Source organism: Coregonus clupeaformis, chromosome 26 (genome assembly GCF_020615455.1).
Source record: "Coregonus clupeaformis isolate EN_2021a chromosome 26, ASM2061545v1, whole genome shotgun sequence".
In the NCBI taxonomy this organism is placed as follows: Eukaryota; Metazoa; Chordata; class Actinopteri; order Salmoniformes; family Salmonidae; genus Coregonus; species Coregonus clupeaformis.
Genome location: NC_059217.1, coordinates 25,553,722 through 25,573,170, shown reverse-complemented (window position 1 = coordinate 25,573,170; position 19,449 = coordinate 25,553,722). Strand labels below are relative to the sequence as shown.

The following is a 19,449-nucleotide window of genomic DNA, read 5'->3' as shown; positions in this document are numbered from 1 at the left end:
GAGAGAGCATGCTGAAATGGATAACATCATGCTCTGCTTGTTCACCACACAGCCAAAAGCTTAGTTTACCATTACCGTCCTCCCAAGCATGCACCCCGCCAAATCCCTAAGCACCGAATCAAACTACCGCTTTGAGCTATAGGGTATGTTTTCTTGCAATGCCAGGAATGCCTCAGCATTTTACAGTGGATGTTGGTTAGTCAGAAATACCAGTAGTGTTACTGTATGAGTGACCACCTCCTGCTGCTGTCTGAAGTATACTGGGCGGTACCAGACCTGTCTTCTGAGTAATAAGATTCTTGACTGGCCTAAAACATGAAAGAGAATGTAGGCTTTAATGGAAAGGCTGGTGCAGGGCCTCGCGCTGCAATAGAAATTATCAGAGAGGGACTGGGAGTTGGATTACTGCCACTAGGGAGAGCTGGAGGGGCCCTGGGAGTGTAAAATCTAACATATTTACTTAGTATTTGATCAGGAGTTCTCTCTGTGATCTTGTCTATGAACTGTCAAGTCCAAAGTTTCCGTTTTTTACACCCTGCTTCGTGTGATGGAAAGCTTGTGTATTCATTGGTTGTGCTGCTGCTTGGTGCTGCTTCCGACAGTTGATTCTGTCCAGAGCCTCTGTACTGCTTCATATAGGTATTTCATACTCCCAGCGTTCTGTCTGTGCACTCTAAAGGCTCTGCAGCTGGAGCTCTGCCTAGCAGAATTAAGCATTTCGTTGGACGGTGTATACCATGTGTATACCGTACATACGACTAATGCAACTTTAAACTTGAAACAACCACTCTCTGGCCTTGGTCTGCTGCGAATCATCCACATGCTAATGGATGGTTCCATGGAAAAGTCAACCTGAGCATCTATTTACATTAGATTTGAGACATTTAGCAGACGTTCTTATCCAGATAGCGAATTAGGGTTAAGTGCCTTGCTCAAGGGCACAGACACATTTTTCACATAGTCGGCTCTGGGGATTCGAACCAGTGACCTTTCGGTTACTGGCCCAACGCACTTAACTGCTAGGCTACCTGCGGTCCTGTGGAAACTTCTGTACAGTACAGACTCCCTTCCATGAAAAACGGATAAATACTTCAGATCACTGACTGCTGAAGAGGAGAGGAGAGAGGGTTGTGTGAGACGTTTTAGTGCCAGAAACCAAAGACGCAAATGATTGAAGACGGTTTTAAAGAAAAGATGAGATTGAAGAAAATATGAAATATGTATGAGGTGATGAAATATGAGCATATTCAAAGCATTTTTAAGTGCAGCTTTAATCTAATGGGTATATAGTCACCCCAAAATGCACTGCGAAAGCTTGTGTGAAATCACAATCCCTCTCTCATCCACCCTGGCTTGCAATGGATTCTGCAGGCTGTTTCTGTGAGAAGACAACCACTCCTCATAGTCGTGGGATGAATCGAACAGACAGATCTATTATTCATTTAGGCATTGTGTTTTCATTGCCACTGGGATGTACAGATCTACTCAACATTTATGCTTTAATATCCTGAATGCCTCATCGAAATAACTAATCATAAACCTAACTTTTAATCTAAAACTACATAGCACCTACTTTTAGTCCTAAGGGAACTCTGAACAACATTGTTATTATTAGTTATACATTTTTTCAACAGGGTTTCAATCAGTGAAGAGATTGGGATGGGCAGTGTGTCTGTGTGAAAACAGTACAGGAACAAGGACAAATATGGCTGTTTTATACTGTTGAGTTGGGTCCCTCTCACTACAGCAGGAGAAATGGTTTCTCTCTGGGACTCTCATGGAGTGTACAAAGGATAGAGAGAGTGTGTGCTACCATCACTCACCAGTGGCCATCCTCTGCCTCCTCCAGGAATTGTACTAAATCTCCTGACTCCAGAGACAGGTCCTGCGCCGTCCTCGACTCGTATGTCAACTGGACACGGAAGCGATCATGGTCCTTTGAGCAGAGAGTGGGGAGAGAACGGAGAAGGAGAGGTGATTTAGAAGAGATACCCTATCCTTGTAGTTGTAGTTTGTCTTTGTACGTGATGGTGTGTTACTTTAGTGTGTGTGTGTGTGTGTACACAGCAGGTCCATCCATCAGTCTCAGGGTGGCTGAGTTGTGAGCATCAGTCTCAGGGTGGCGGAGTTGTGAGCATCAGTCTCAGGGTGGCGGAGTTGTGAGCATCAGTCTCAGGGTGGCGGAGTTGTGAGCATCAGTCTCAGGGTGGCGGAGTTGTGAGCATCAGTCTCAGGGTGGCGGAGCTGTGAGCATCCGTCTCAGGGTGGCGGAGTTGTGAGCATCCGTCTCAGGGTGGCGGAGTTGAAAGCATCCGTCTCAGGGTGGCAGAGTTGTGAGCATCCGTCTCAGGGTGGGGGAGTTGAGAGCATCCGTCTCAGGGTGGCAGAGTTGTGAGCATCCGTCTCAGGGTGGGGGAGTTGTGAGCATCCGTCTCAGCGTGGTGGAGTTGTTAGCATCCGTCTCAGGGTGGGGGAGTTGTTAGCATCTGTCTCAGGGTGGTGGAGTTGTTAGCATCCGTCTCAGGGTGGGGGAGTTGTTAGCATCCGTCTCAGGGTGGTGGAGTTATGATGAGGCCCTCCATTAAAACAGATCTCCGTCTCTCATACATCAGACAGATTGTAATGGAAGGAGAAAATCCGGAGGCGCTGGGGAGAACCGCACTAGGCTAATCCCAGGTCCTTTTGGTCTTTTAAATGTCAAGTCGTCAGCCTGCGTTAACGAGATGTGTGATGGTGGGAAATAATTAAGCGGAGAGGATTTCTTTCCCAGGGTTTGGAAGGATTTAAGAAGAGCAACACGATGTAGGGGGATGAAGTTACCTTTCAGGATTTATTTAACCCAACTTACATTTTTATTACTGGACTCCTCCTCGCCATCCGAAGAGTTGGAGAGCTCCTCTGCACTCGAGTGGATGGTTTCAAAGTCCTCTGTGTCCATTGAAGGCAAACACCGTTGAGTCCAGCCTAGAGAAATAGAGCACACAGAAAGAAGACAAGGTCTTGTTAACCCTTCAGTTGACGAGAAGAAGTGAACATGTTCGTCTTAAGACATGGCATTACACATTCACTGCTTTGGAAATCCACCCATTAAACAGAAGCATTGAACATTCTGAAAATGGATACTGACAGTCAAAGGTGTGAAGAAGTTGAAAATATGTCAAGGACACACACAATGCAACAAACCAACTGAAAAAGGTACCACATACCACAAGACATTCAATGCGAAAAAAGACCCACACAAACTTGAAACCCAAACTGTAAAAATGGGAAAAGAAGAATATACACAGTCACTTTTCCATTACCTGGTTGAGAAGTGGACCTAGGCACGGCTGAATCAGTGCTTGTAGTGCCTTTGTGTCTGCTCACAGCAGGGATAGCACCGCGTAATGTATCTGGGAGGAAATGAGCTCTTTACAGACCACTGGGATGCCATTCAGGGAATTGATATATGCATGCAGAAATCCATAAAGGAGTCATCATCGCTCCACAGCCACACTGACTCATTACCAGCAACAAGGCAAGCAGAGGCCTGTTAATATGAAGTATTCTTGTTCAGCACTTGTTGTGCCACACGAATAACTAATACATACCATGCATCACATTGAATCACAACGGAGCAGGCAATACACAGTCACGTACACAGACACGTACAAAGTCAAACACATGTACACACAACCAAAATACAAAGCAGTCCGCATTAACAAAGACAAGGCTGTACATGCACAGACCCAGTGCATACTGTGACGCTATAGCTACCTTCATAACCGAATGGTGTTGGATCACTTTTTATCTCATGTCTTTTGGTCTTTCTAACATTAGATGAAGGAGGACCTGTCAGGGACAATGAATGCAAGGTCGAAGCATTAGTGGAAAATTAGATCTATTGAGACAGTGAACCAAAATCTATTTTAATGTACATCCTCAGTTTCCATTGCTCATAAGTCGATCTACTTTTGATGATGAATGATGTTTTTAGATTGCTTGTTTTTTGTTGCTTTACAGCACTTTGAGATTTCATTATGTAATGAATAGCACTATAAAAGTTGAATAAATTATTATTATAAGTTATTGAAATGCTTGATTGTTAAGAGGGGAATATAGTTCAAGGAGAATTTCATAAGAATATTTTTCATGGGGAAATTAAGTTCTTATCTAAATTCCAACAACAATTGCACTTGCTTAGCAGCTCTGAATGTCACCCCACATTCCAAATGTCAGCTTTTCAAAATGTACATTTTATTACTATGGTTTCTCAAAAAAAGACTATTCAGTGTTTTCGCTTTTCCATTTTGTTTCATTTCTGAGAAAGACTGATTTTATTCATGCACCTCATATATTTCATGAGTCATAAATGGGTAGAACTTGTTGAGAAAATGACTTTTTTTCCCTCATTACTTTAGCTGACTACTCCCCTCTACCTTTCTAGCTCTCTCTCCCTTCCCTCTCTCTCTCAAAGAGCTCCCTCACTAACCTGTCGGTGCCTGCTCTCAGACACTTTCAAAAGTTTGATGGCGACGGGTGGAGAGAGAAAAAGAAAGAGACCGCAGGCAATCAGGTACCTTTTGTGCGGCTGGTGGCAGAGACACTGATAGAGGAGGCTACAGAGAAGCGGCGTGCGACATCCGTCTCCTTAGATGAAGGCTCGGCTGTGAAAGGCAAGGGTTAGCAATTAGCTGGGCACAGAAGAAGAGGAGGGAGGGCGGGAGAGAGGGCAAGGCAATGGCAAGGCTAAAGGAGCATATTGCTTTGAGGAGTCCTACCTTTTCTCTGGATTGATTCCTGATCTTATACAAGACTTGGTGATAACGGTCACTGTTGATTCCTCACTACATGCTGTCCAGCTTAAAGAGATAGTGTGGCATTTTGGCAATTAAGCATTTTTTACGTTTACATTTACGTCATTTAGCAGACGCTCTTATCCAGAGCGACTTACAGATTGGATGGATACCTTTTTTATGTATCTGCGTGCAGTTTGAAGAAAGCTTAAGCATGCTATATGTTCCTGTAGACTTCCAGACATTGCACTAACACTAGTTAGCAATGGCTCCACAAACTACCTTTATCTTCCTTCAAACTGTATGCAGACATCAAAATGGAATCCATGAGTTCATCTGACTATGGGTAAGTAGAAAAAGGTAAATTGCCAAAATGTTGCACTATCCCTTTTAAGTTTATTAATTTCTCTTAGTTGTATCAAATTAGTGAGTTCAAACAGGCAGGAAATTGTCTGTGACAGTGTATCCCAAACTCTGTCCACCCCCACCAAAACGTTCACCTAGGGGGGGCCCCAGGACCGAGTTTGGGAAACCCTGGTCTGTTGAACTGAGAAACGTGCAATGAATGGACGAGACATGAGGAAGTGCATGGCATTGCTAGTGGGTGGCGGCATCCTCACAGGCGCAGATGAGAAATCCATGGGTGGGATATGCTAACAAGATTAAATCTATCAACAACAAGTTCACAGCGAGGAGTTACCTCGGCAGGCCAATAAGTGCAATAACATCACCCCCTCAGTGTCTATTTCTCTTCAGCTTTAGCTAGCCTGCTCTGCTCTCCATCAGGGATGGAGCCAACCATACAGTTTTTTGATTATCACCATACAAATGATGACATACAGTGGCTTGCGAAAGTATTCACCCCCCTTGGCCTTTTTCCTATTTTGCTGCCTTACAACCTGGAATTAAAATGGATTTTTGGTGGGTTTGTATCATTTGATTTACACAACATGCCTACCACTTTGAAGATGCAAAATACACTGCTCAAAAAAATTAAGGGAACACTTAAACAACACAATGTAACTCCAAGTCAATCACACTTCTGTGAAATCAAACTGTCCACTTAGGAAGCAACACTGATTGACAATACATTTCACATGCTGTTGTGCAAATGGAATAGACAACAGGTGGAAATTATAGGCAATTAGCAAGACATCCCCAATAAAGAAGTGGTTCTGCAGGTGGTGACCACAGACCACTTCTCAGTTCCTATGCTTCCTGGCTGATGTTTTGGTCACTTTTGAATGCTGGCGGTGCTTTCACTCTAGTGGTAGCATGAGACGGAGTCTACAACCCACACAAGTGGCTCAGGTAGTGTAGCTCATCCAGGATGGCACATCAATGCGAGCTGTGGTAAGAAGGTTTGCTGTGTCTGTCAGCGTAGTGTCCAGAGCATGGAGGCGCTACCAGGAGACAGGCCAGTACATCAGGAGACGTGGAGGAGGCCGTAGGAGGGCAACAACCCAGCAGCAGGACCGCTACCTCCGCCTTTGTGCAAGGAGGAGCAGGAGGAGCACTGCCAGAGCCCTGCAAAATGACCTCCAGCAGGCCACAAATGTGCATGTGTCTGCTCAAACGGTCAGAAACAGACTCCATTAGGGTGGTATGAGGGCCCGACGTCCACAGGTGGGGGTTGTGCTTACAGCCCAACACCGTGCAGGACATTTGGCATTTGCCAGAGAACACCAAGATTGGCAAATTCGCCACTGGCGCCCTGTGCTCTTCACAGATGAAAGCAGGTTCACACTGAGCACATGTAACAGAAGTGACAGAGTCTGGAGACGCCGTGGAGAATGTTCTGCTGCATGCAACATCCTCCAGCATGACCGGTTTGGCGGTGGGTCAGTCATGGTGTGGGGTGGCATTTCTTTGGGGGGCCGCACAGCCCTCCATGTGCTCGCCAGAGGTAGCCTGACTGCCATTAGGTACCGAGATGAGATCCTCAGACCCCTTGTGAGACCATATGCTGGTGCGGTTGGCCCTGGGTTCCTCCTAATGCAAGACAATGCTAGACCTCATGTGGCTGGAGTGTGTCAGCAGTTCCTGCAAGAGGAAGGCATTGATGCTATGGACTGGCCCGCCCGTTCCTCAGACCTGAATCCAATTGAGCACATCTGGGACATCATGTCTCGCTCCATCCACCAACGCCACGTTGCACCACAGACTGTCCAGGAGTTGGCGGATGCTTTAGTCCAGGTCTGGGAGGAGATCCCTCAGGAGACCATCCGCCACCTCATCAGGAGCATGCCCAGGCGTTGTAGGGAGGTCATACAGGCACGTGGAAGCCACACACACTACTGAGCCTCATTTTGACTCGTTTTAAGGACATTACATCAAAGTTGGATCAGCCTGTAGTGTGGTTTTCCACTTTAATTTTGAGGGTGACTCCTTATCCAGACCTCCATGGGTTGATACATTTGATTTCCATTGATAATTTTTGTGTGATTTTGTTGTCAGCACATTCAACTATGTAAAGAAAAAAGTATTTAATAAGATTATTTCATTCATTCAGATCTAGGATGTGTTATTTTAGTGTTCCCTTTATTTTTTTGAGCAGTGTATTTTTGATTGTGAAACAAACAAGAAATAAGACTAAAAACAGAGAACTTGAGCGTGCATAACTATTCACCCCCCAGTTTCCCAGTCCCTGCCGATGAAAAACATCCCCACAGCATGATGGTGTTCTCGGGGTGATGAGAGGTGTTGGGTTTGCGCCAGACATAGAGTTTTCCTTGATGGCCAAAAAGCTCAAATTTAGTCTCATCTAACCACAGTACCACCTTCCATATGTTTGGGGAGTCTCCCACATGCCTTTTGACGAACACCAAACGTGTTTGCTTATTTTTTTCTTTAAGCAATGGCTTTTTTCTGGCCACTCTTCTGTAAAGTCCAGCTCTGTGGAGTGTACGGCTTAAAGTGGTCCTATGGATAGATACTCCAATCTCCGCTGTGGAGCTTTGCATCTCCTTCAGGGTTATCTTTGGTCTCTTTGTTGTCTCTCTGATTAATGCCCTCCTTGCCTGGTCCGTGAGTTTTGGTGGGCGGCCCTCTCTTGGCAGGTTTGTTGTGGTGCCATATTTTGTTGTGGTGCCATAAACGCTCCACTTTTCCGTTATTTATTTTTTAGAATTATTTGGAGAAAAAAAAAATCTTCATTTCACTTCACCAATTTGGACTATTTTGTGTATGTCCATTACATGAAATCCAAATAATAATCCATTTAAATTACAGGTTGTAATGCACCAAAATAGGAAAAACGCCAAGGGGGATGAATACTTTTGCAAGGCACTGTAGTATACACTGTAATGTTATTGCCCACTTACAAACCACAATACCTCTGCAATAGTGCCAAAGTGGTAATAAAACAATAATGAAATAAACCCATCTCCCTATTCAATTTGTTTGTTTAACTAAAAGCAGTATGCTGTTAAACATCTGATCCAAGCTATCAGTATTGTGGTTAAGGATGTATTCTGTGGAGAGAGTTATCTGCCTTCGTTCATTATGCTTTTGTGTGCCTTGAAGTGAACCCTAACCACTAACAACAGAAAAACCTTGAATCAAACCATCCTCTTCAAAAAAACAATTTAATATGTGTTTAAATGTCAAGAGCATAGAGCATTACAGGCTGACATTTACTAAGGCTGAGAATGTAGCCTTCATGTGTTTTCATTGCCTAGACGCCAAGGTTGTTCTAGACTAGGGATGGGCATTTGAAATGATTTCATGACATTTTTCTGTAACTTTGTTTAAAATGGACACTTGTCTGCTGCGCAGATTGCGCGACTCGGGAGAGATGGTGCCCCGGGGAGGGAGAGAGCGAAAAAGTAGACACAGACTCGCTAGTTACACAAACTTTTAAATGCCATAGGTTATCCATCATCCCATCTGGCAGTGCCCGTCTTTACTGCATCAAATCCATGTTAGCTAGCCAGCCAAATTAAATAACAGCCTACCTGTCGGTTGCTCGTTGTAGCCTGACCTTCTCATTTAGTAACTAAACTCCTGAAAATGTGAAATCCTAGACTAACTACCAATCCACACATTTCCAGCTGACATCCCTAGCAGCAGGGGGCCCTAAGCGACCGCTTATGTCGCTTATGCCTGGAACCGGCCCTGTTTGTACCTCTAACTTTTTCACTCATCATTAGTCACGATTAATTCATGATTATCCGTAATCATGGTAGCATCCACATTCATGTAAAAGTGTTCAGAGACATATTCTTATTTACAATAAAAGTGACTCCAAAATGACACCATACATTATTTACCATTCATTTCTATTGGGTACAACATAATCCGAAACACAACCAAAACAAACTGCATATGCATCCAAAAAGTTTGTAAAGTCACAAGCTTGATGTAGTCATTGCATGCTATGAATATGGGACCAAACACTAAACTTTGTACTATTTTAATACACTATAGGTGAATGTGTCCAAATACTTATGACACCTTCAAATGGGGGGACTAGATACATAAAGTGCTTTCATTTCTAAACGGTATAACAGATATGTATGAAAATACCCTCAAATAAAAGGTGACATTCTGTACGGTCGCCTCATATAAAACATTTGATCTCAAATCCAAAATGCTGGAGTATAGAGCAAAATTAAAAGTTTTAGCTTCCCTTTTCAAATAAATACAGAGGGGAGTACAATAGCTCTCTGCTCTGAGCGAAAGTGCCTGTATGTATTAGCAGCACTGCCTGCTGCACCACGACACGCAGAGTAGCAGGCTAGGGATGAGATGACCAACAATGACAATGAATGAGAGCAGGTGAAGTTGTTCACATCACAATGAGTGGGACCTCTTCAAAAGAGGGGATGAAGCCATGGTCAATAGTTAGGATGGAGTGGTGGTAAGGACAGGGTGAGCAGGTCAGTGGAGATGTCATGGCTTCTTTACCTGAGGGAAGAGACCTTCTGTTGGAGAGGCCCTGCAAGGTGAAACGCTTTCTAGCAAGAGCACCATTGTGGTCAGGGTTATTAGTGGCAGAAGCATCAGCTAGGGAGGGAAAGGGAGAGGTCAACGGTGAATGAGGAGGCAGAAGCAGGGGGTAGAGAGAAAGCCTGAGGGACGACTTTGTAAGAGTAATATGGATACCATGACAACCCTGGACATTTTGGAGACATTGACCCCTATTCAATCACCCACACTTTAGTCTGCATGAAAACTGATTCAAAGATCACAGGTAGACCAACCTTAACCTATTTCTGAAAATAGATGCATATGTTCACAAGTTTGAAGAGTGCTGACAAGGTTGTAAAAAAGCATGTTTATAAGATCATGCTGGAGACAGAAGGTCGTTGCTCATCCCCACCAAAAGGGTTTCTCTCTCTGTTCTAAACACGACACTGACAGAGCTCTGAGATGCATAATAAGCTTGGCATGGAATTCCCTATAGCCTTTCACCATATGGACTAAACCTGACCCATGATTGACCCCTCTATGCTCCATCAACAACACAACCTGCATTAGGAAGAGAAGAGTCCTCCTCAATAATGCTGTAACTGCATCGGTATAAGGATTTAGACACCTGCCAATGCCAACCCTAGAAGACACTTTCACACAATAAATATGTATATTTTCAAAGCGGACTTGTGTGTGTGATTTCAAGGACACTTTAACCACATGCCCTGGAGGGCGTTCAAAATGTCCATATTATCTTGTACATAATTATCACCTTCTGATTGTGAGAACACAAAATAATCACAACTTCCAGGTTCACCTCATCTCACCAACATCACACCTCTGAAAAAAGTGCCAAACAGAGAGAGGTCAACGCAGCTGCTTCTTCTTTCCTCAGAGGTTACTCTGGCCTTCGGGAGATGTTGAGATGAGAAAATAAATCGGCGCATTTGGATAACTATGAGAGAGAATCCAGTAGACGGACTGAGAATGTGAGCGTGGTATATACCGTAACCTTGGCAGCACAGGAGGTTGGTGGCACCTTAATTAGGGAGAACATGCTCGTGGTAATGGCTGGAGAGGAATCAGTGGAATGGTATCAAACACATGGTTTCCAGGTGTTTGGTGCCATTCCATTTGCTCAGTCCCGACCATTATTATGAGCCATTCTCCCCTCAGCAGCCTCCACTGGTTGGCAGAATCTAACAGCTGGTCAGACTAACCCCAGAAGACTTGGGAGCAATGTTCCCTCTAAGCTGCACACATGCCCGGCGCACGCACCTCCTCCAGGACTGCCGCGCAGAAGAAATGCCATGCCGCGCGGACACAAGATTGAACTTCACTGAGTTCACCCCATTAGTTTGCACTATATATATTAACGTTTTTCTGTGATCGAATCAACAATCTAACTTTGCAAGATTGAGTCTGTGGTTTTGTTGTAGGCATAGCCAGAGCGCAACCGAGTAGAATTCTATTGGTAGGGGTAGCTAGCCCAGGAGCGATCTTTCACCCGCGAGTGAATGCGCTGTTCAGATCACAGCGCAGAGCCGCGGGTGTGCACATTTGTTGATATTCTTTGCTAGTTAGTTTTTTGCTAGTTAGATAAGTATAGGTCTTCAATGGTGAGTTACTGCTTCTTACAAGAGCACAAAACTTGTAGGTCTTTGAAAAGCCAGTCAAGTAAAAAACTTACGTCTTAATTAAAGGGGCAGTGTTGTATTTTGAGACAGGCTTGAATATGCAAAGTCGTCAATAGGCAGTGGGGTAGTCTACATTGTCTAAATCTCTGTATGGTAATAATAATACATTTTATTTTGTAAAGTGGTTTCTTGCATCATACAACACAATACAATGCAATTTACAGTCATGGTGTTACAAACCAAATAAAAAATAATTAATATCAAGCCCTTCATAATGTAAAAACGTTTTTAAAAGTCTCATGCAATGTAGGCCTGCATTGAACACAACATATAGGCTACTGTAGGATATATCATAGAAATCAAAAGCTATTTCTATGTGAAAATGTTATGGGATTTGCTCCATTGGTTTTGTTGGTAAGCCTACATTATGCTCAGACAGTAGCCAATAGGTTATTGTGGCTGTCTAAAACTGTAAGGGTATTAAAGTTTCCGCTCACAAGACCTAAGATAGGCTCAATACCCCAAAATAATTGAGGGAACATTGCTTGGGAGGTATAGTGAGATGTACTAGTGAAACGACAGTATTTGGGGTCATGTTTCCTGACCCAAAAAGGAAACAGACCCAAATCAGGGAAATGGTTGGCATCAGCTACATATGGGTCAAAGCAAAAAATCCCACCAGACCACAGTTCAAATCTCATCGGAGTCAAAACCGTACTGTACTACGCCTGCGTAACTGTATGACTTTAGCGTAAGGTTGGAACAGAATTATTTTTGTTTGTGGTAAAGCTCAACACTACAACAGCTTCTATCATATTCCTTTCCCATAGAGGAGAAGGGGAAATATTTTCTCTGAGTCCGTGGTGGGGGTAATAAAGGCCCCCATGCACCCAAGACTAAGCACCTGTCAGATACACTTACTCCTCGAGCCAGTGAAGTCCAGCCACCGACCACATCCAGAGTCAAAGAGCAACTCTCCTCTCCTAACCACCACCACCACCCGCTCCCTGGCAGACAGACTACCGTTAGCCCAGGTCCCTCTCACTGTGATGCACCAGCACCCTGCCGCCGGGCTCTACACAGCGTGAAATCGTACCTGTTACCTCATCTGCCAGTATATTGAGCCAGTGTAGTGAACAATCAGAGTGGAGTGGTGGTGAGGGGTTGGCTGGGGCTGATGCTGAGACAGACAGACGGAGCCAGTAATACATCCATCCTCTCATCTCTCACTATCACTGTCAGAGTTAAAGCCCAGATAAAACATCCCAGCTAATTGTGCCATCAGTCTTGTGTCTTTCATAATGCCATTATGGGATAATTTGTAGATGGCAGATGCTGCCTCTTGTTTCCAGTGAGCGCAGCTGAGTGGATGCTGGTTTGGCAGGGCTCGTTGGTTGGCGGTAGGGCTGTTGCGGTGACCGTATTACCGCCACTCATAAATCATGACCACAGTAAATTCCACGTGAGTCACGGTAATCTCCTTTTACGCACTTCGGACATGCTTTGGTAGTACCCAACTTGCTAACGACCCTCAGGTCCTAATGACCGGGTACTCAGGGCTCTATTGTCCCTCTAACCACTCTGACATCAATGCAAAATGCAATCGAAAATCACATCAAATACTTATCATCAAAACAGAAGGCCTATAGTACTTTTAAAACTCACCTCACTGCAATCATCAATTTCAAGAAAGAAGTTCAACAGCAGGTTGAAAAAATGTAAAACATAGTTGTTGTGGGTGTTTCAAAGCCTAACACAACAAAATGGACTGCGCTTTCACCCATACCCATATTAGATCTTATGTATATGCATAGGCTTATGAGCCCAAGCCCGAAAAAAAAAAACGGAATTAAAATTATGATTGTGTTATTATACAATACATAGCCTACCGCATATTACACATGGCAGAAAAACATAAAACTAAACTGATTTAAGATGTCTTTGGTACATGATTGGTCAAGCCTATACACCAAAATTAAACAAATTTGAGTAATCGCCTTTTGAGTGTGGACTGTATTATTATGCATACTGGATGGACTGGTTACCTTATGCTACACTCCAAAATGTATATCCATGAGTCTGGGAGAGAACGTATAGCCCTAGGCGATGCTGTTGATTCATTGATTGTGCAGTGCGGCTTACAGTTAGCCTACAATTAGTGAATTAGTATTTTGAATAGCCTAGTAATTGAGCATTTTTTTATATTTTCATAATTAATTGGGTGACACAGCTATATAGAATATCTCACCCACCATGCGTTTCCATCTCCTCTCTCTCCTTTATTCCTTTCTCGAGCGCGCAGACGGGCTGTCAACAGTTTAGTGAAATATGTTTCGTTGTGAAAACATGTTACTATCGATGTTCCCGAACAGATTTCACTTGGTTTTCCAAATTAAGCACTGAGTAGCTGCAGGAACAAGGTTGGAGAGCCCATGGCATATAGAGTTTGGGCGGAATATCACCAGCGAGTGCATGCTCCTCAAACAGTGGTTGATGCGTGACGTGAAATACACTATATATACAAAAGTATGTGGACACCCCTTCAAATTAGTGGATTCGGCTATTTCAGCCACACCCGTTGCTGACAGGTGTATAAAATCAAGCACACAGTCATGCAATCGCCATCGATAAACATTGGCAATAGAATGGCCTTACTGAAGAGATCAGTGACTTTCAACATGGCACCGTCATAGGATGCCATTTTTCCAACAAGTCAATTTGTCAAATTTCTGCCCTGCTAGAGCTGCCCAAGTCAACTGTAAGTGATGTTATTGTGAAGTGGAAACGTCAAGGAGCAACAACGGCTCAGCCACGAAGTGGTAGGCCACACAAGCTCACATAACGGGACTGCCAAGTGCTGAAGCGCGTAGCATGTATCAATCATCTGTACTCGGTTGCAACACTCACTACCGAGTTCCTAACTGCCTCTGGAAGCAACGTCAGCAAAATGACTGTTCGTCGAGCTTCATGAAATGGGTTTCCATGGCCGAGCAGCCACACACAAGCCTAAGATCACCATGCGCAATGCCAAGTGTCGGCTGGAGTGGTGTAAAGCTCGCCACCATTGGACTGTGGAGCAGTGGAAACGCATTCTCTGGAGTGATGAATCACGCTTCACCATCTGGCAGTCCGGTGGATGAATCTGGGTTTGGCAGATGCCAGGAGAACGCTACCTGCCCGAATGCATAGTGCCAACTGTAAAGTTTGGTGGAGGAAGAATAATGTTCTGGGATTGTTTTTCATGGTTCGGGCTATGCCCCATAGTTCCAGTGAAGGGAAATCTTAACGCTACAACAGTTTGGGAAGGCCCTTTCCTGTTTCAGCATGACAATGCCCCTGTGCACAAAGTAACGTCCATACAGAAATTGTTTGTCGAGATCGGTGTGGAAGAACTTGACTGGCCTGCACAGAGCCCTGACCTCAACCCCATCGAACACCTTTGGGATTAATTGAAACGCTGACTGCGAGCCAGGCCTAATCGCCCAAGATCAGTGCCCAACCTCACTAATGCTCTTGTGGCTGAATGGAAGCAAGTCCCTGCAGCAATGTTCCAATATCTAGTCAAAAGCCTTCCCAGAAGAGTGGAGGCTGTTATAGCAGCAAAAGGGGGACCAACTCCATGATTTTGGAATGAGATGTTCAACGAGCAGATGTCCACATACTTCTGGTCATGTAGTGTAAGTGATCTTATATTTATTTCTCAGCTGCTCATATTAAACCCATGCTCCACTATAAAACCGAAGTAGTCTACAAAACGGACCGGTGGGAAAGCGCGCTGCCTCCATTCGCACCATGCAGCCCATGTATTTGATTTCTAAGACATTCTGAGGTTTGTATCATTTACAACTAAAGTTGCCAAATAACTATACATCTAGCATATAAGACCTGTTTCAGATCATCTCTTTTACACTCAACATAGCCACTTCATACGCGCAGTGGATCCCTAATGGGAAAAATATCCTTTCTATTTTATTCAGCTGTTCAATTATATTCTTCTTACTATAAAATCATATAAAATAATGGCACAAGACTTACAAGCATATCTTGTCAGCTAAATGAACAAGCCTACAGCCTATGTCATTGGGCATAGCCAGATAACATAGGCCTACAGTAGGCCAACTCATATTCTGTTTTTCTGAAATACATTTTCTTAATATCATATATATTTTTTTTTAACTGACTAAAATAAATAATGGATTTATTGTGATGGTGTATATTAAATTGATTTATTATACTTTTTTTAAATGTACAGTGCATTCGGAAAGTATTCAGACCCCTTGACTTTTTCCACATTTTTACGTTACAGCCTTAAATTAAATTAAAAAATGTCCTCATCAATCTACACACAATACCCCATAACGACAAAGCGAAAACAGGGTTTTCTAAATCAGAAATACCTTATTTACATAAGTATTCAGACCCTTTGCTGTGAGACTCGAAATTGAGCTCAGGTGCATCCTGTTTCCATTGATCATCCTGGAGATGTTTCTACAACTTGATTAGAGTCCACCTGTGGTAAGTTCAATCGATTGGACATGATTTGGAAAGGCACACCTGTCTATATATGGTCCCACAGTTGACAGTGCATGTCAGAGCAAAAACCATTCCATGATGTCAAAGGAATTGTCCGTAGAGCTCCGAGACAGGATTGTGTCAAGGCACAGATCTGGGGAAGGGTACCAAAACATTTCTGCAGCATTTAAGATCCCCAAGAACACAGTGGCCTCCATCCTTCTTAAATGGAAGAAGTTTGGAACCACCAAGACCCTTCCTAGAGCTGGCCGCCCGGCCAAACTGAGCAATCGGGGGAGAAGGGCCTTGGTCAGGGAGTGCTCCAGAGTTCCTCTGTGGAGATGGGAGAACCTTTCAGAAGGACATTAATCTCTGAAGCACTCCACCAATCAGGCCTTTACGGTAGAGTGGCCAGATGGAAGCCACTCCTCAGCAAAAGGCACATGACAGCCCGCTTGGAGTTTGCCAAAAGGCACCTAAAGGACTCTCAGACCATGAGAAACAAGATTCTCTGGTCTGATGAAACCAAGATTGAACTCTTTGGCCTGAATGCCAAGCGTCACGTCTGGAGGAAACCTGGTACCATCCCTACGGTGAAGCATGGTGGTGGCAGCATCATGCTGTAGGGATGTTTTTCAGTGGCAGGGACTTGGAGACTAGTCAGGATCGAGGGAAAGATGTACGGAGCAAAGTACAGAGAGATCCTTGATGAAAACCTGCTCCAGAGCGCTCAGGACCTCAGACTGGGGCGGAGGTTCACCTTCCAACAGGACAACGACCCTTAGCACACAGCTAGACAACGCAGGAGTGGCTTCGGGGTAAGTCTCTGAAAGTCCTTGAGTGGCCCAGCCAGAGCCTGGACTTGAACCCAATTGAACATCTCTGGAGTGGCCTGAAAATAGCTGTGCAGCGACGCTCCCCATCCAACCTGACAGAGCTTGAGAGGATCTGCAGAGAAGAATGGGAGAAACTCCCCAAATACAGGTGTGCCAAGCCTGTAGCGTCATACCCAAGAAGACTCAAGGCTGTAATAACTGCCAAAAGTGGTTCAACAAAGTACTGAGTAAAGGGTCTGAATACTTATGTAAATGTGATATTTCAGTTTTTTCTTTTTAATAAACTTGCCAAAATGTCTAAAAACCAGTTTTTGCTTTGTCATTATGGGGTATTGTGTGTAGATTGATTAGGAAAAAAAGCATTTTAATCAATTTTAGAATAAGGCTGTAAAGTCAAGGGGTCTGAATACTTTCCGAATGGACTGTAGATGTTCCAAAGGCGCGCATCAGCGGCTTGTATGCGTGGAGGCCTGGAGATGCTAAACATGTTCATGTTAATTAACGGTCAATTACCGTGAGACCGGCAGACTTTTACATGACAATAACCGGCTGACAAAATGTCATGACCGCCACAGCCCTAGTTGGCGGGGGCCGTCAGCAGCTGTGTGATCGCTCACCTCGTTTCTGTCTCATGTTGGGGCTGGGGTTGCTCCTTCTGAAGCCCGTCTCCGGGCTAGACGAGTCTGACTGCCTCAGGGCCATTTTGCGCATGTTTCTGAGCGGAGGAGAGGAGCGATATGGGACAGTCAATCACACAGCCACTATAGAAGTATTACATTCCCTATGCTTGAGATTATCTGTGCGCTGCCGCCATTCAATCACACACGATGAAAACGTTGTGAGACCAAGTACTCTACCTCATAGGAGCATGACACACATTCTCAGTGATCTTCTGATGGAGTTGACTAGCCTCTGTGAATGGAGGAGAATTGTTATTTATTGGAATAGAACAGATTTTCAATGGAATGACAGGATATTAGTTTAGGTTACATAAAAAGGTCAGTGAGGTGAATTCATTGGGTGAGATCTTAGGTATGCAAGTGTGTGTGTTTGTTGTTTGGTGTTTGCATGCTTGTGTACATCACACAAGGACTGTGTGAGAAACCTGCAGTCAAAAGCAGGTTGATAAAACTATGTTTCAATGCCAGGCGATAAAACAGGAGAAATCCCAGGAGTTACATAAGCCACAGGAGGGTCTGTGGACCAAAACAGTGTAGTTAGACCAGAAGCCGTGGGCCAAAACAATGGTGCAGACAGAATAGAAGCCACTAATCTGTGTCTTTAACAGGAGGGACAGGACAGTTGACTGCCAAGGCCCAGGGGAGGAATCAAATCAAAACAGCTGCAGTACAAGCCAGTGCCTTGTCCTGCTATTACACAAACCCCATGTCGCTGGGATTTTTAACACTGGCTTATCTTGTGTGCTGCTCTATGCTGCTGTACATGCTCCCCTCCCACCACTTGCCAGCAGAGACAGGCGTAAATCACATCCAGCCCTCCATCAGGCCAGAGCCTCTTCCACTCTCTCTGCTTCATATGAGGGCAGCTGTGTCATTACTCAGTCCCCTCACACATACACCCTCTCTCTCTCTCTCTCTCTCCTTCTCACACACACAGCTTGTCAGTTAAGCTGAGAGTATACAGTGCAGAGAGGGTCGTTTTCCTGACTGTCAGGAGCTTCGGAGCGGAACATGGGCCGATTGATGCAAACTACCAGGGGGGCGGAGGGAGAGGACAGGAGGAGAGGAATGTGTGGACTGTACCATCTGGTCAGGTATGTGTTCTCAAACACTGGTCCAACCCCGACCCCCCCGCTTAACATTCACATCACCATTCTGAGAGGCTTCAGGGCTGTGTTCAGGTGTCAGGTGTGGGAGCTGAGAGGGTGGTATAAATATGCCTAGACACAGAATCCCCACACACTCTATACCTCTGCAAGCTTCGAGCTGGCCTGTCAGAACTTTCCGGATCTCTGACACCCACATGTTCTTCACATCCATGGAGGGAGCCTGGGGAGACACACAAACACACACTCATACATATATATACACCCTCTGAGGTTTAACTGTACAGCCTCCCTCACACCAGACAGTGGATGTTTCAGTGGTAGTGACATCTGAGGGGCTACTCTCAGTAGGACAACACTGCCACCAAGTGGTCAAAAGGAGAATATCATACAGAACAGGCATTTGATGTCATTATGACAAATGTCTCAGGAGTGAGAGGTATGCTTCTTAGAAAAAGGATGTTGCTGAATCACAACCCCCCTCTTATTAGAACGCTTTTTGGAAGTTTTTTAAACAGAGAAACTATATGGACATGTACCTGAATGATATAAACTTCCTCTCTGCCGTTATACCAGACCTCAAACTTCTTAATGTCTCCTTTGACATTTTCGGTGATTCCCACAGCACTCATCTGAAACAGGGGCAAGGCTGCGATTAACAACAGTGACAGCTTTATATTTCAGATTTATCCTGCAGCTTCACACAAACACACGTAAAGAGAAGAATTTAAAGATTGAATCCTGCTCAGAGGCCCTTGTATTCTTCCAATGAATGTGAACTGCTACAGCTTTTTAGTTCAGCTTTAATTCAAATTGAATGGCACTATCCTGAAGCAGCCCTGGGCTGAAACCTGTCTTTTCCTATTAAGTGATGAACACCATTACTCATTGACAGTCAAAGTTTATTACATGCACAGTACTTTATATCAGCGAGTGGGAGAAGAAAACAAGTTCATCAAAGGTTTCCTTTAGAAAACAAAGGGTTGTCC

At 44.3% G+C, this 19,449-nt stretch overlaps 1 protein-coding gene across 10 annotated transcripts in view; it reads right to left on the bottom strand.

Moving 5' to 3' along the window:
- Positions 1-19,449, bottom strand: part of LOC121540227 (guanine nucleotide exchange factor DBS) — a 70,600-nt gene that overhangs the window by 3,046 nt on the left and 48,105 nt on the right. For 4 of the 10 annotated variants that reach the window (XM_041848917.2, XM_045207792.1, XM_041848918.2 and 1 more), the window contains 11 exons: positions 19,000-19,092; positions 18,605-18,683; positions 17,532-17,586; positions 17,292-17,389; positions 9,684-9,782; positions 4,560-4,646; positions 3,757-3,831; positions 3,303-3,392; positions 2,849-2,964; positions 1,824-1,936; positions 211-308 (listed from right to left, as the gene is read on the bottom strand). In XM_041848917.2, coding sequence (XP_041704851.1) covers positions 211-308; positions 1,824-1,936; positions 2,849-2,964; positions 3,303-3,392; positions 3,757-3,831; positions 4,560-4,646; positions 9,684-9,782; positions 17,292-17,389; positions 17,532-17,586; positions 18,605-18,683; positions 19,000-19,092 — 1,003 coding nt within the window. The remainder of the gene's footprint in view (positions 1-210; positions 309-1,823; positions 1,937-2,848; positions 2,965-3,302; positions 3,393-3,756; positions 3,832-4,559; positions 4,647-9,683; positions 9,783-17,291; positions 17,390-17,531; positions 17,587-18,604; positions 18,684-18,999; positions 19,093-19,449) is intronic. The other 6 variants (XM_041848919.2, XM_041848921.2, XM_041848922.2 and 3 more) reach the window with 6 other exon arrangements.